General features: G+C 43.4%; 1 protein-coding gene across 1 annotated transcript in view; it reads right to left on the reverse strand.

Annotated features, from left to right (window-relative positions):
• NDUFB6 (NADH:ubiquinone oxidoreductase subunit B6) overlaps nt 1–17,814 on the reverse strand; it is a 112,829-nt gene that overhangs the window by 87,911 nt on the left and 7,104 nt on the right. The window contains exon 2 of the mRNA XM_069626002.1: nt 42–134. Coding sequence (XP_069482103.1) covers nt 42–134 — 93 coding nt within the window. The remainder of the gene's footprint in view (nt 1–41; nt 135–17,814) is intronic.

The raw sequence follows: 17,814 nt of genomic DNA on the forward strand, positions 1-17,814 counted from the left end.
CTCCTCACAAGCCAAACCCCAAAGAACACAGCCTTACTTACATTAATATGGTACTTCACGCAGTAGTGCACAACCCAGGCAGGTATCAGAAATCGGGTTAGAGTAAACACGCCAGCACTGTAGACCTTAAACATCTGAAAATAAAAATATATATGGATTACATAGAATTTGATAAAACCATTAAGAGAAATGATCCAATAAAAAGTATGCTGGATCAATGAAACTGACAGCGAGTATGTTCTTTCAATTTACATAGGAATGCAGAATAGCTCAGCAGTTAAAGGGTTCCTAGCACGAGACAAAATCTATCTTGTGTGTAAAGTAAAATTGTGTTGCTAAATGCAATTTACTTTTTGACGTAGCCTTTGGCTGCGTATAAGGTTACAAATGCAAAGTAGAACAAAGCAAAAGGGACAGTACATCCTATGTCAGTTTTCATCTTGGGAATACATGCCACAATATATTTGCTTGAAAGAATGCTGTAATGTTATGGTTTGGGACACAGAACAGGTTCTTCGAGCTTTACAACACTTCAGGTAACGCATCTAGTCTCTCCCTCTACTCACATTAACTTCCACTTTCTTACTGAACTTTGCGCCAAGTGACCACGAAAATTACAAATGTTGGGCTATGCAAGACCACCTTACATATCCCACCGTATCAATATAACCATGGAGGGCCTTTGTCCTCAACTTTTCGGCTGATCATGCGTCCAATCTTAAGAGTGTACACGTGTGTTCAGTATGTCTAAAATGGTACCTGTGATACTCAAATAAAACGGTGCTGCCTGGAAGCAGATACGGACGAGAAAATGCCTGCAGCGTGGCAACGCGTAGTACAGTGGAAAGGACTACAGATACTGCAAATGATAATGCTTCATCTCGAGCTATGCCCGTATCATCTTTATCACACCACTAACTCCTAGATTACCATTAGATTACCATTTTTGCGGCAAGCAAGAGTGCTGCGACCAGCTCCTTCCTCCTTGACAGACATGTAGCAGTACTTTCCCACTTGACCGAGTCATCTCTGTCCCCCATATTTTTTCCAAGGACCTACATGGAACAGCACCCTACAACATCTATTAGAACCTGTCTTGGTATGTACCAACACGCACTGTGCTCTGAAAACCTTCACTGCATGCCCGTCTCTAATCCAACCAGTTCATATCCTCAGTTGTGGTTAATGCAATCACTTGTGCTTGGGAGCGCACTGCTCGGGGCTCTTAAAACTTCCACCGAGGTCAAATCTAATTGATGCACGTCTGTTACAACGAACAGTATTTCTAGCAGAACATTTTCATCTTTAAATAAAAGAAGAAAGCTACCCATCAGTCTTCACTCCCCAAAGTGGCTAGACATAGTGGTAGCTAGTAAAATGTTCTAAATGTCTGTCACCTGTGAAAGGCCAGGGTGAACTAGGTAAGATATTTACCTTGGTGGGCGAGAATTTGCCTCCTCTATGGAGTTTCAGTGTCTGCCAGCGAGACATCTCACAGGGAGAATGGCCTGCGTTGGGAGGGGTCACATGGGAGACAGCCAGTGCCTAGGTATATAATAGCAGGCCTGGAAAATGCCTATTCAAGTGTAAACTGTTGGCTTTGCCAATGCTTGGCTGTGAAGCACACACATGCTGCTTTTATACAAGTTTATTCACAGCTTCAATTAAGCCATACGTCTCAGAAGACTGCTTTTAAATAACACTGATAGGCACACAAAAAAAGGTTTATGTTCCTTCTGTTGGTAAAGCTAGCTCAAAGAGATCCGAGGAGAATTAGTTTTGGGAGAGAAGGGGCAGAACATTGGTGCCAATGGGTATAGGTATTGGCATGCCCATGGGCAGTCAGTGGGCGGGTACAAAACTAAACCAACAAAGTGTGTCCCTCCTCATATATCATCTCCTGCCTAGTTGTGCGTGAATGTCATAATTCAGCTTATATGTGGCACGCCACACAATAGCCCAAACTAAAAAACATGTTGACTGTGCATCAAGTTAGGGGGACGGCACAATGACTTCTGCATTGGTTTAGAAATGTGAAAGGGAGGTGGGCACCTGCTTAGTAGAAAAATATGCTGTATGTATCAGTGATGATCAGTTGCCACAAGCTGCTAGGCGAAGGCCATAGGAAAAGGCCTGGATCCCGCTCTGCAGCTCCGCTGCGAGGGACACTGCTGCTGGAAGAATCTGCACAGCACGGAGAAAAGAAGGTTCTCCTGCAATGCCCCCGTCCGCCCAATCCACATTGCTTCCCGTCTCCGCTGGAGTTGCCATGCCTACCCGACACAGCAACCCAGAGAGCGGGAAAATGCCAGCGAAATCATCCGCACTTCCAAAGTGCGCTCATTGGCCCCTGCACTCTGCCAGCCCGTCCCCACCTGGCATAAATGGAGGTGGAGGAGACCGGCAGACAAAGCCGCTAGGGGAAGGCCGTAGGAAAAGGCCTGGATCCCTCTCTGCAGCTCTCCGCTGCTAGACGGCGTGGGAGGCGCCGGCAAACACACTGTCAGAAGGTAAGACACCTAGCCGCCGCACGAAAGCTACAGTGTCAGATATGTACGTCCAACTAGGGAGACACACCCAACAAGCCCAACCCCCCCCCGTATGCATCAGAAAAGCACTGTTGCGGTCGGGCACCCACCCCCATATGCCCGCCCACTTCATCCCCAGCATGACCCATCGTAACCTAAGGCTAGGTCTCAGATGCACCCTGTTCTCACCACGCCCACTTAAACAATATCGCAGCGAGGCTCGGCTTGTCACACCGCATTACTCAGAGACCCAAGCACACGGGAACACGAGGAACAAAAACACTGGGACATCTATGCAGACACCTGAGCCCTCTGTGGCCCCTATGCCCATTAGTTATAATGTATTGCATACTATGCCCAAACCCTTTGTGGCCCCTATGCCTGTTGAAGTGTTGCCTAATAGTGATGTTGCGCTGTTTACTATGCCCAAGCCCTCTGTGGCCCCTATGCCTGATGAAGTGATGCCTGATGATAATTATGTGATGCCTAATAGTGATGATGCACTGTTTACTATGCCCAAGCCCTCTGCTGCCCCTATGCCTGATGCATCTGCACTCAATGACTAACAGGACCCTCAGGTGCGCTTTAGTCAATGCCCGCTCAGTACCTGCCCATGCCCTAGACATTAATGACAACCTCGACCTCCTAATAATTACAGAAACCCGGCTTAGTGAAAGCTAAGGCCAGCACTATCTCTCGCCCTTCCGGCAGGGTACACCACTTTCAGAAAAGATTGTGCCCTCCAGAGAGGCGGGGGTGTGGCCCTCATTGCCCAGGAAACTTTGGCCATCAGAAAAGTGGAAGGGAAACTGGTCCACAACTCGGACTACCTCCCATTAAAAATCAAGTCTCCCACAATTGCACCATTAACATGCATAGTGTTTACAGACCTCCTGGTCCAATCATAGACTTTCAGGACACCCTCATCCACTCACTCTCCGACAATATTAAAAAGACATCCCAAGTCATCCTCCTGGGTGATCTAAACCTAAGGCTCAACGACCCAAAGGACTCCCACGCCAGATCCCTCAAGAAAGCCCTCTCTACCCTGGGCTTCACACAATCTATCGCAGACCCTACACATGTCCAAGGACGTACTCCCGACTGGATTAGCCAACATAACTGCTCCATCCAAATCATTGCTAATAGCCCAATTCCCTGGTCTGACCACCACTATCTTCAATTCAACATCAATACAAAAAAAAGGGCCCCCTGGACCCATCACCCCCTTCCCTGCAGCACTCGCAAGGAGCTCCTGCCAACTTACTGCCGAAAACCTAGCACCATTCTTACAGGTGCCAGACTTTCAAGCCCCATTCTCCAAAGATCAAGAAACCCTAGCCAAAACCTTTAAAGAAATCGTCACCCAAGCAGTCAACGCAATAGTGCCACTCACCCCAAAAAAAAGTAAAGAAAGTTAACATTCTAATACATGGTTCTCAAAAGACCTGCTTTACCAACGCTCACGGAAGAGAGCTGCACTCTACGCCTGGAAAGCGAACCCCTCTGAAGTCACAAGAAACGCCTTCAAAGCCATCTCCATTTCCTACAAAGCCAACATCACTCTAACCAAATCCTCATCATTCAACTCTAGGATAAATGACGCCAAATCAGGGCCCAGAGAATTATTCACTATCTTTAGGAAACTGGAAAAGCCCTCCACGCCACCTCCCTCTCCTTAGAGATGAGAAATGGTGCAACAGCATTCAGACAGCCATGCTAGATAAACTTGACTCACTCCAAACCAAAATCTGCAGCCACCAAAAAGCCCTTAACAGCCTCATAGCTAACTTACATAAGGACACGCCTAAATCCTCCATGACCAAATCCTCCCCACCCTTCCATTTTAGAGATATGACCGAGTTGGAAGTGATCACTCTGCTCAAATCTATCAAACCCTCAAACTGAAAAGGAGACGCCTGTCCTGCCCAATTCATCAAAGACTCGGCACAAATCCTAGCACCCTTCCTTACTGCATTCATTAATTCATCCTTCCAGTCTGGACTTGTTCCATCTGGTCTCAAGGAAGCATGGGTTCGCCCACTCCTCAAGAAACCATCCCTTGACCCAACGGTTCCAGAGAACTATAGGCCCATTGCTACCATCCCATTTTTACTTAAAATTCTCGACAAAGCAGCCTACCTGCAAGTCCAAGAATTTCTGGAAGAGTATCGTCTCCTTGGCCTACGGCAATCTGGTTTCAGCCCACGTCATGGCACCGAGACTGCCCTCTTGGACTTAAAGAACCAAATGGATGATATCAGCGACACAGGCAAACCTGCGCTCCTTCGGCTCTTAGACCCGTCAGCAGCCTTTGATTTGGTCGATCACAACACTCTGTCGCCATTTAGCTACTGAGGCCAACTTCTCCCCAAAGACATGTGACAGGATCACCTCTTTTCTTCAGCAGAGAGTCATGAAAGTATTCTCCGACTCTGCCTGTGCCACCCCTAGCCACATTAAATGTGGTGTTCCACTGGGATTGTGCATCGTACCTACCCTCTACAACCTTTTTACAAGGCCTTTGTTCAGCATCCTTGACGCCATGCACATCTCATACTAATTATGCGGACGGCACGCAGGTGCTCATCCCGCTCACAGGGGACTATGATGCAGATATGAACACACTCACCACCATTTACTCCACTATCCAATCCTGGGTGGCAGACAATTGGCTCTGCCTCAATAGTGAAAAAACTGAGCTCCTGCTCATAGGGTCACCCACCACCCTGGGCAACCTTTTACCATTGATAACATTCCTATCAAGGTTTCTAACAATGTCAAGACACTAGGAGTCTACTTGGACACCGACTTGACAATGGATAGACCGGTCAATGCCATTGCCTTATCATCCGAGTACTACTCTAAAGTGCTTAACGCAGCCAAACCTTTACTTGCCAGGGCTATAATCGGCTCAAGGCTCGATTATTGCAATGCTCTCCTCATAGGAACGTCTCAAAAAAATCTCACAAACTTCAGCTGGTGCAAAACAACGCACTCAGGGCAGCCACAGGAACTTCTAGAAGAGACCACATCTCTGAAGTGAGAAGACAGGTTCATTGGCTCCCAGTCAAAGAAAGAATTGTCTTTAAAACCCTTGCCCTCACCCACAAATGTCTCCAGGAGCTCGCACCCCCATACCTATCCCAGAGAATCACGAGGCACAAGGCCTCTTAGGGAAGGCTACTCCAACACGATTCTCACACCAAAATTTGAAAAGCCCGAGCAGGCCGCTCCAGCTTTGCTACACTGGCCGCCACTCACTGGAACGCACTCCCATCTCACCTAAGACAGATTGAATCACACCAATTATTCCGCAAAGCCATCAAAACTAAGCTCTTTAAATGAAAGCTTAATACCTAGTACATCCAACCCTTCACAGATATAATTGCCATACTGTCACTCTCTCTATGCCTGCAACATTGATCATTTTGCATTTCATCTAATTTGTAACCATAAGGAAGAAGCCCAAGGGCGCATGAACCTGTATTTCAAAACTTCTTACATATTCTTGTAACAGCGCCTCGATGCCTCCGGGCTGCAATTTGCGCGATAGAAATGCAAATAAATAAAATAAAAAAATAAAAACTCTGGGAAACTAATACAGGAGTTAAGCTGAGAACACTGCCTCGGAACCAAATGCACACTGAAGCGCAAAGAAGTTGCTGAAATACACTCCTATTGTAAAAAGGACAATGCACAATAATTTCCTTTACACTATACATTTTATAAACACCATATATTTAAAAAAGGTCCTTCTTGGAAAGGCACTCCGAGACAGATGAATAGGTGGTCAAAGCTTTTTGAACCAAGGGTCCTTCCATCAGGGCGGACTCTAAATATGTAATCAATAACATGTGTGAACATGCTACACAACTACTAAATGGAGGACCATTGCCTTAATCATGTAATGTATCAGTTTCTACCCAAGCTACTATTGCATCCTGGCGCCTGTACAGGAGGTGGCAAAAATCGCTGACAGGAAGTCTTAATTTTTAAAAAGACAATACGAGTTTTTCATTTTCAACAACTTCTATGTGCTCTGCATTGGTTTAGTCATCCGGCAGAAGGAAGCAATGGACATGGCACTTCTGCCACTGAGACATTTGTGTGCACGCCAGACACCAGACATTGTAATGCAATTGGACTTCCCAAATTGCTATGGCAGATATCACACACTTAATCACTATGGTGGTGCGATTGCAAAGTTTGCTCGGACTATGGCAATCGGGTGGTAAAAGTATCCTTGGCAGCATATGCTTCCAGGCTAGATAAGCAGCACTTTACGGGGCAGAGTTATGGGTAGGAACGAATTGCAGTAGACTTACCATACGTGAAAATAAATGTATAAAAAAACTTGCTAGGGCACCCTAGTAGTACTCCTAATTAGGGATGTAACGGTATAACAGTATACCATAAAGATACCGTGAACAACTTAATTGAACAATAATAACCGCCAAGTTGTTTATAACGGTATCCCGTTGTGTGCTTTTCAATCTGATTTGAAAAGGCTGCAGTAAGCAACTGCTGCATAGTCTTGGTCTTGCACTGCAGCCTTTTCAAACCACTCAGCCAGCAGGAGCAGAAATGTATCAATTCAACCTGGCCCGGCATCATGTGCCATTAGTTCAGTAAGTTAAGGTCCTACAGCACTAAGCAAACACACATTGGAGCAGTTCTTGCTCTGGCTGTGCAAATTGTAAAACAAAAATGGACGGCCAGTGAAGTCATGCATATCTAATTACTCTCCCCAAGGTTTAGATTCAAGGTACTTAAGTTTCTCATGGTAATGGATCGGATAGCCATCCAGTTCTGTTTTAGCTTAGAATTCTGGGATTTGTAGTTTTCCCACCAATTTCATGGATGGGGAACTACACATCCCAGAAATTCAAAGGTGGAAATTAACTGGATGTCCTGATGCATGTCCACAAACAACTTTAGCTCTGTAGACCCAGGCATTGACTGGCCTTTAGGGCAATATGCCCATGGCCGAACCAAATAAGCAAAATGCTTGTGTGGGCCCGTTTTTTGGGTCAAAGTGGGGCACTTTTTAGGCCAAAGTGGGCCAGTTTGATGAGTGACTTCACTATGTGGCTAATAGTTTTGACCACTGTTGCTTTATAAATATTCTTTTAAATGTACAATTTGCATCACATTTTATCAAAAAATCTCCCCCTTGGTTACTATTCAAACAGTGTTCAAAAGGAATGAATTCCCATTTGCAACTGTGTGCCACTTTTATGTTTGTGCCAGAGACAATTTTATGCCCCAGTCCGACCCTGCTGTAGACTGTGTGAACAGTGGGCCTATCAGTGCTTTCTGCTAGTAAATAAACTGCCCCCTCACTGTCCTCTGAAGATTTGCACATTGGCACTAGAGTTGTTGCTTTGCTTGATCCTTCAGCTACCTGCCTTCTGCATATGGCACTGGACTCAAGCAGGCAGGACAGATTCTACATTCAATTTGAAGTATCTAGAGCAATGGGGGTGAAATATTCTTTAGGTCTATTCTCAATTTGTGACACCACCCATGAAAGCATTCCTCCCTCTGAACTCGCATTACAAGGGTCCTGATGCATTCAGACCTTGGGAAAACAGTAATGATGGGGCTGTGGTGAGGTGGTGGTCTAGGCCATATTTGTGCCGATATGCATTTGAACTTTGTCATTTTCAAAGTTTGTTGTTTTTTTGCCACTATCTCTAAGAAGGTAAATGAACATGTATTGCAAGAATCATGAAAGAAATCAACAGCGCCCACTGAACACTGTCCCTTTAGGATTACCTGGCGAGTGGTGACTCCGACATCAGACCTTCATAATACACCGGGCAGATGGTAAACAAGCTATAGTGATTAGATCACTATGCAACCTTTCGTTGTGTCTGTGTTGGCTTTGACATTTTAACAAAAGAAACACAATGACATGGGCTTTCAGACCGCATACGAGCCCCTTTAATGGGATAAAGGTTGCCAAAACAAACTTTGTCGCAGCGAGGGGCATGATGGTCATGCCATGTGGTTCCAAAAAAAAAATGCAAGTCAATGCCAATTTTCAAACTGATGACCTGTGACTGAGCAGCAAGCTCAATGCTCAATATGTGCATTATAACACTTCCACTAGTCGCTCTTTCATTCAAGGCAATCAACGAGTGAGCGCCATGAAAGACCAATTCTGCAGCCGCCTTAGATTCCTGGAGGATCAGCTAAATATGTGCAGAGACAAGTTTCAAAATGCTACCTTGCTACAGCTGGCAAATCCTGCCTGCGTATTCGTAAGTTAACTAAAAAAGCATTAACTTAAATTAAAGAACTTCAAATGCAAAAAAGCAATATAAAAAAGGTTTTTTTTGGTACAAGTAGTTTCAGTTGGAGTAGTTTTTAATGCCATTCCGTAACCACACGTGCCCGACACAAAATCATTGTTAGCAATAGGAAGAATAAATACAGTGCCAAGAAGTAAAAGGATTTACTTTGGGTTGGGCGGCTTTTGGGTTTATAAATTTATAATGGATAATGCTTTCTAAACATGACAATGGGGGAATTTCGCTGGTTCTATCATTGAATTTACATATAATAAGTCACACCATGAAATTCACTCATCTCTGCGTGTATTCCCTGCTGCCATACCAAAGGGTAAAATGTCCGTGATTACTGAACACCTTTTGGCCCGCAAGTAAACTAAAGGCTGTAACGTAAATAGAGCGAGTGAGTGTGAGTGTGCACAAGCGCATACTACCATCAGCCTCCATTGACCTGTGGCATGCAAATTATCAAGATGGCAACATGTTCATCTTCACCAGTAGCCAGTGGGGGAACTAAAAGCCTAAATGACCACTTAAGAAAAGCTATTAAGTTTGCTTTGCCAGTTGCAGCAGCCCCCCCCCCTCCTCCTCCTCCTCTCCACACATGTTTGTGTCTGGTGGAAGCAAAGGGTGGCATTTCAGTGGAAAGTATGTTGCAAAAATCCCAATTCTGGCCCTGGGTGCCTGGTTTTTTGTGATGATAAATCCGACAATTTATGACCTTTTAAGGAAATATTTGTTAAGATTAGTTAACTCCACCTGCTACAATGCGATAACCATGATATACCGTCATTTGGCAACAAGGTTATCGTACCGCCATAAAACGAATACTGTGACACCCCTACTCCTAATATACCTGTCTTTATATAGGTTGATGTGTGGAGAATTAGCTCCTTATGCAAGTGATTTATTGGGCCAGGCTATGGTCTTCTCCAGTGCTCGCTGCATATAGATTGGCATTTGAAGACATTTCATCTTGGGAGGAAAGGCACCCTCGGCATGAATGAGTTATCCTAGGGATGTTTTAATTCAATAGGTTTTAGTGAGTTGGCAAGCACCCCAACTGAAAAAAAAGCCACGGCATAAAATGTAAAATGAAGGAAGCGGACCCTTGGCCGTTAACTTGAGTAGTGAAAGAGGAAGGAAATACTGGGACTTAATTATCTGGACACTGTGTACCCAAAATGTTCAAGGGCACTCTATCTTAAGTTGCGGTTGGGTGCGTTACCCCCTAGCCGAACTGCGGAACAGATGGAACTGTGAACACTCAAAAAAAAAAAGAAAAAGTTTCCTGTTTGCGTCAATGAAAGAATTTTACGCACTTTTTAATTCTGTCCCTTAAATTATTATTCTAGGAAGAAATACCTTGTGCCAGTATTCAGGCGTAGATCAGTTCGAACCGTGAAAGAAGCCCCAGCATTGTGTGTTAATTGAAAAGATGATTTTGCTGTGCATTCAGTGGTAAGTGTATGGAGGACAAGGTCACGTTGCACTGCTTAAATCACGTGATCCCGTTAGGAAATATTTGGTGTTTTGAATTCGCTAGTTCTTCTATAGATAAGAGTCCATAAGTATATGTGTTGGGTACACCGATCTAATAATAATAATAATAATAATAATAGTACCTATTTTTAAAATGTGTGTTTCAGAGGGTTTATAGGAATTCAATGGAATATTAAGGTGTTCTTAATGTTGCTTTGAAAATTGTAAATTTGTGAAATGTATTCTGTAAACTGCCTCTGATAATCTATTATGAATTTTGTTTGTCTAGTATTTGCATTTAATACTTATATGGTCTGTTGACCGAAATAAACTGGCTGTATGCACATTGCAAGTACTGGCAATGAAATACTGCTAAATTCATTTTACCATGAAAATTGTTAGCTATGGGTTTTGTTTGTATTCATTGGTTTTATATTGTTTTGTTATTTTCTGAATTAACTCGTTAAACCCTGCAAAAGCAAACAAGCACAACTTTACAGAATAACCATGCAATAACATTCAGATCTCACATATAGAAGCACATTCTAGTGACCATCTACTAGCGTGTAAATATGCAAGTACAAGGTGTGCGCAAGTTCAAGATAAACTCTTTTAGGACAGGCATCAGACCCTTGGTAGTGACATAGGTGTCTCCTAGGACAATCCTGGGAGCTTGGCTGGCACCAACATGGGGTCCTTCAACTCCAATGAACGGGATCATGGATCCAACGTAGCCAGAAGAGAAGCACTGGTCCTCAGGGTTCACCGTTACTGTGCTATCAAGATGGCTGGAGGACAGAGCTTGACTCTGCCTTGGTCGCCTCCTATATTCAACTCATTGGCAGAGGACACCAGAGTAGAGTTTACCCTCAACAGAGGTCCAGTGACTCCTTGTAAGAGTCCAATGATGAATCAAAGAATAAGGGGGTGGCCTCCTTATTAAGGCAAAATGTGACAGGGGGTTGGTCCAAAGAAAGCCTTCTGTAAGGGGTCCAATCCATTTAGTTATCACAAGTGCCCTTCAGCTAGTGACATCACACCTAGAGTGCCTTGCCTCCATGAAGTGGGGGAGGGGACAGGAAGTGATATAGAGGCCCAAAAGAAACCAAGAGGGTAGGAGCACCCCACAGTGATCGAGTACTACTGTGTTCCTTTGACAGTGGAAAGTTTGGAGTGGAAGCAGAGCACTACCATGCCCCAGTGCAGACACCAACACTAAAGGAGGTTCTTTCGAAGCATCAGCATAGAGGCAGTTCCACTCAAACTGCATGGGCCTCCTGTTACACCTTGCAGCCTGTCGGTTGCTCTGCAGCAGTGCACTCTGCTCTGGAGCCACTGTGGCTTATTTCCTGCTTCTACTGGTGCTGGAATATTTTGAGTCAGTGCTTGCCGGTGTGTCGTCCAGTTCAGCCCCTCTGAGGGAAAGTCCATCCTGGATTTTATATTGTATTGGATTGACTGTAATGCTCAAGAAAGTAAGCCTTTTATACTCTGGGTTCGCTGGTAAGATAGACAACCGTTGGATATCAACCAGAATATTGTCAGAGTTTACTTTGGAGTGAATCTCTTTTTCTGAAACTGTGTGCATCAACTAGCGAACAGGTCGGCAGGCAAGTAGTGTATACTTACACACTCTTTGTTGAAGATAAAGTGATTTAATTAGCTGGCCCCAACTATTGCAGGCAGAATGAATGAAAGGGCCAAAAGATGGTGTAACTTAGACAGCAAAGAGGTGAAGTCTCCAGAAAAAGCAATTTGGACTCAGTCTGGAGAATTTCCAATGATAAAGAGCATGTTAGCTGAGGCCCAAGCTAAAATAACTTCATTCTTTCCCCCCCAAAGAGGTCCTGCTGTATAGTCAAGTGGTGGTGGGAGCCAGCTAAGGTTTGGATTTGGTAGTTGGGGAAATGTTGTGAAGGGCTGCAAACAGCATTAGGTCTCCACAATGGGACTATAGGTGTCTTGCAAAATACCTCCTTGCTTGAAGCCTGACAAAGTCTGGAAGATGAAATTTCAGCAATGGAAGTTCCAGCTACCAACTTAAGTGCATCTGTTGGTTATTCATACCGGTGACTTTTTGGGGCATATGGAGACTAAGCTTAGAACTAATTCTCTGGCACATTCCAACATTTATTTTGATAACTCAGTTTCCTGAACTTTTAGATGCCTCAACATTGGGGGGCTAGCTCAATCTCAGTCCTAAATCGGGTTCTTAAATACATAGTACAGACATACAATTACATAAGAGATTTTGAGAACCCTTAATTGTCCAAGACAGTCCAAGCCCCCTTTATTATTGGGGGTTGGGGAGCTACCTTCCACCCATAATTAAGAGACCATCTGGGTGGCATGACAATCTCAATGATTGCTTTTCACCATTTAAGAATTTGGATATGCACGGGCCAGCGGTTGTAGTCGAAGGGGATGGTGAAAATAGAGTTTATCATGATATACAGGAGTTGGAAACGAAAAAAGCCGAAGAATTTAAAAAGCAATAGCAGATCCAGACAAGTTGGCTCGAGGAAATTCTTCAGGAAAATATCCATGGCATCTCAGCCTTCTTCTAACTTAGTCTCAGGTAGCACTGTCCCTGGAAATGCAGAGACAAAAAAGCAACAACAAGAAAATAAATAAATATTCAATAAAAAAAAAATATCAAAACTACCGGAAGGCATAACAATTTTTGTCTCCACCACCTTTCAGGCTGAAGGTTTGAAGGGGGCGGTGGATGGCCCAGATATTTGTGCTCAGGACGGTTCCAGGAGTAAAGCAACTGACTGGAATAAGTGAGTCAGAGGGTCATGAATGTATGTCGAATGCAACACCGTTCAGTTGCGATTCCCCCAACTCAGCGACGGGTCTAGGAAAGCCGGGTGGTTATACTCACACCGAGCATAATAGTTTGGATACCTTGCAGGAGGTGGGTAGCGAGCTTAATTTGAACATAAAGCTAGAATCTAATTTTAAAGGTGGATTTTGAAAATACTACTGAAGAATCCAGTTAATTTTCAGAGGTATTACGACGGTCTGTTCTTTCATCCACTGATGATATGCTTGTGGAGTTCCATGAAGGTCAGATGCTCAATAAGGTAACACTTTTATTCTAAAATTGAATTTATTCTAATGAGGGATTCTCAAGCAGTCTTACTATAACAGGGCTATGACTCATTCATACCACTATTAAAATGTTTTCTTAGAATCATAAAATAATTTAAACTGCATGGCACCAAGTGGAAGATCTGCCAGTGACTAAGGATTTGAATATAAAATGCCAAATTGATAAGTCTGGTCGCAGGCAGGTCTTCAGCGACTTTGAATGGTCCGTTAAAGAGACTGGCCGTGGCTACCCTCGGTTTTGGATGCTCAAACAGGCCTTTGGCCTGGCTGCGTAGAATGAAATGTTAACGTTGTTAAGCTGGAACAATAGAAGTTTCAATAGTTTTGTGAACGAGTAGCAAGAAGTACCAGTACCCCACACAGGTTCTGTAGACAGACATGATAACGCTCATCAATTGTTCAAAATCAATGATACTGTAGGTCGCTGTTCCGAGTCGGTTATCGCTTGATGTGCTTTGCACTCTGAAGTAAACTGCACTGAGAATGGGCATGTGTGGATGGCTGACATACCCTGGAGCAGGTGTGGAGGGGACAGTTGGCGTGCTGCAGTGTACTGGGACCTTTTTTGCGTTTGCCCCACCCGTCACTTCACCCTGGCGCATTGCGGTGCAAATATCTCAGAAACGGTGCGTCCCAGGGCCTTGAAACGTGGTTGTTGAGCCTTTGAATTCTGTTCTTTGTGTCGAGACGCTTAAAATTAGCTTTGTCCGTCCTCTGACCACATTGACTTTTTGCTGATTTCAGGCAACTGTCTCCTGTGTGAAGGGGCTGAAATCCGGGGAAGTGGGTAGGGTGTCCAAATGTCATGTAGCCAGTAATGTCTGGTGAGTTCTCGAGGTTAACTATGCAAAATATGGTGCAGATTGGTGGAACTCTGTGGAGTTGTAAACGGAATAAATTAACAGATTTTATGAAAGAGGGATGGCAGGGGGTGCTACTCTGGGTCCCAGCTGCAGTGAGCTCAAACAGTCCAAAGATGTTCTCCTCGGTTTATAGCGATTTTTTTCGAATGGCATTTTTTCGAATGCCATTATGTCGAAAACATTTCAGCGAAAAAAATTCAAATGTTTTTTTTATAAAATGGGGGGCGTTCCCCCCTACCCCTCCCCATTTTTTTAACACTTTTTTTTACTTTCAAAACCAAAAATAAAACCTATTAAATAAAAAAATACATCTGAAAAAAAACATTGACAAAATGTTTGAGATAATTGCATTTCGAAAAAATGCATTCGAAAAAAAGACCGGATACCGTTCTCCTCCTATAACGCTTTCATGCCTCTGCAATCTTCAGGGAGGCTGGTTGAATGAATGAAGGTGTACAAGGTTGAATCCCTCTGGTATGTACCAGGCAGTGGCAGCAGGGAATTCTGGTAAGTAGTGTAGAGCCAGCCAGGATCTAACTATCCCCCATTTTCAATGTTAGCCATCAGTGGGGAGAGTGGCGGAAGTTACAATTAGTATCTCAAGTGTAGCTCAGGGGCAGCCCCTCTGGAGCCCCAATCTCCACTTAGATGTGCAAACAAAACAAGAGGGGTGGCAGGGGCCTAATGTGTAACTATACAAAATGTGGTGCAGATTGTTGGAACGGTGTGGAATTGTAAGTGAAATAAACTAACAGATTATATAACATTTTTTTTGTTTGTAAGAAATTTGGTTATCAGGAGGTACAAGTAATGGATGGGTTTAAACCTATTTGATGTACTTTTCTCAGTTCACATTGTTGTAAATCATCATGTTCTTATTTAAAATGAAAACAAATTATTAAACAAAAACAAACAAAAAAACGATTTTAAAGAAAGCTAAAAAGGGGAAGAGGTGCAGGGCTGTTCTGTAAGTGACTTCAATCCAGCATTCCAACTAAGTCAATGCCTAGTATGGGATGCCCAATGGAAACCCTTATTTATATATTTTTATGCCAAAGGTTCTTTAAATCTGGATGATGAACCCTTATATAACGCCCCTCTCTTTGGATCTCCAAGAAGTAGGTTTGTTGTGCAAATTAAAAGGTTTATTTGAAGAATTGAACTATATATATCATATATAATCACACTTTCATGAATAGAATAATATCTGAATAGCACACTTATGAATATGAACAATGATCAGCAATGGGTAATATTACACTATCAACAATCTCTTTAATCACTTAGGAGTAGGAAGGATAGGGTAGCAGAGAATACTTTGTATGGTTCAAGGAAATGCAAGATAGGAAAGACGCAACACATAAATAAACGTGATATGACTTCAATCAAAATACAATGTAATCACTTGTTCCCCCTGTTACTACTCACTCCCCCCACTGTGCAATATGAAGAGATGGAAATGAGGGCACACAGGTTTCAGGAATATTAATCAACAATGCAGTTCAATCCTAGTTCCCCCAGCAAGCTTAGAGAGAATAGGTACGATTTTAAAAACAGGCCAAAATGCTTTTAAATGTGATTGCAATGAATGGAAAAATATGCTAACATGATTTTAATTCACTAAAGGAGACTCAGGATAAGTGCGAGTTACTTTGGATTGGTTCAGGTCAACACTAGCAATGATTCATAAATGATTGTCAGATTGAAAACGAAATTCAGCAGTTGAAAACAAGAAACAGCTATTTTGACATGTGGTGAAATTAAGCTAAACTGCAATTCGCGGCTACTTTTCCACGTGCGGGAAACGCGATTACAGCAAAACTATAAGGAATTGGAATGTCTTTAGGTTTGTTAGAAAGCTTACGATCTTAGCTTCAAAATGACAGTTAAAAAAATTGCGGTTCAAAAGTTAGAGGTTTTAAACAAGGTAGATTTTTCAGAAACAAAGTCAAGATTTCAAAAATGACAGACGCGCTTTAAATATTTACCAACAAGGATAGGCTTATACTAAGGAGCTATGAAGAAGCAAGACACTCAACGTCCAGCCACCAGAACAGCGGCGCCTCCGCTTTGACTTCTGTCCGTCAAAACACTTGTCCCTCTTCTGAAAAATATCAGCGCAAAGATGATCATTGCTATAATTATCACAGACAATATAATGAGAAGAATTCAGGATGGACACAAGATTCTATAATGTAGTTCTGGATAGGTTAGAGTGGTTGGATTAGGTTACTTTAAATTAAGAGGTGACTATGGACAGTTCTAGACTAGATACTCACTCCTATGGCTTTGGAATGGAGTGGGCCCCGTCAAAGATCTGGTCAAGGGTTTGGCTGGGAGTCTCTCGCCACCGGACAGATCTAAGGCACGGGGTCTCAGCACGGCAATGCGGTCTGCGCGGCCTCTTGGACTGGATCTGATGGGTTCTGGATACAGCTCTGCTCTCTGGGTTCTAGCACAGGGTTCTTAGCTAGAACAGCAAAACAGCTCAGTCAGGCTGTTGGATTTTGAGATGCCCCTTGGAAGTTTAGGGGTTAGGATCAGGTTGCAAAAGGTTCTGAAGGCCAGCTGAAAAAGGTTCAGCTTGTGGGTTAGGCCTCTCTGCTTCAAGGTTCTAGAGTTTGGTTCTGGAGTCTGGATCAATGTCTGGATCTTCCTGCAAGTGCTTCGCCAAGAAATCAGTTGAGAAGTGGAAAGTGTGTGCCTTGCCTGTCCTCAGCAGTCTCTATTTATGTATTTCCAAAGTGGGTGGGGAGGCTGATTCTCTATGCCCAACCCTCTAAGGATCCGATAGGACAGAGGATTCTGATTTGAGAAAGGAGCAGTGTGTCATTCTGTGTCATCTTTATGGCTTAGGGGAAAACCCCTCCCCCTTTCTCTGTAAAGTATATCTTATTTTTCATAAAAAACATTTACAATAGGCACAAATTGTTAATACTACATGACAGATTGCCTAAGGTACATTTCTGTTCAACTCTCATCTTCCTAAGAGCTTTGGTTCAGAAATGACAACGTTTTCGCGCTTTTGGTGGGTTTCTCAATATTAGTTCTGCACCAATTTTTATATATGCATGCACACCCCATCTGGGCACATTTCTGTAATTTTTCACGTTCCTAGCATAAACACAGTAGCTACAATATGAATAAATTCCAGGGTTTAGTCTCAGAGCAGCATACGGATTCCAGCTTAGTCTTAAACTGTGAGTGACTTTTTCATTTTAACAATCTCACATTTTTGTCAGTTCAGTGCAATTTGTTATAAGCATTTTTCTAAAACATATTTAACCCAATGTTAAATCCACATTTCAGTCTGGGCCGCCTCCAGAGCTGGGGTGACTCAGAGGTCACATATCCTCCTTCCTGCCAGCAGTTTGTTGTCAGTCACACCTGAATTAGCATTTCTATTCATCTCAAGGGCTCCATTGTTTTCACTCAGAGCAGCAGGCCAGGGTGCCACTCCCAGTACCTTTTGACACCAGCCTCTCAATCTCTTAGCCAAGGGCAGGGGGAAGTTTCCTTTGTTCA

Source organism: Ambystoma mexicanum, chromosome 6p (assembly GCF_040938575.1).
Source record: "Ambystoma mexicanum isolate Mex_15411 chromosome 6p, UKY_AmexF1_1, whole genome shotgun sequence".
Classification (NCBI taxonomy): Eukaryota; Metazoa; Chordata; class Amphibia; order Caudata; family Ambystomatidae; genus Ambystoma; species Ambystoma mexicanum.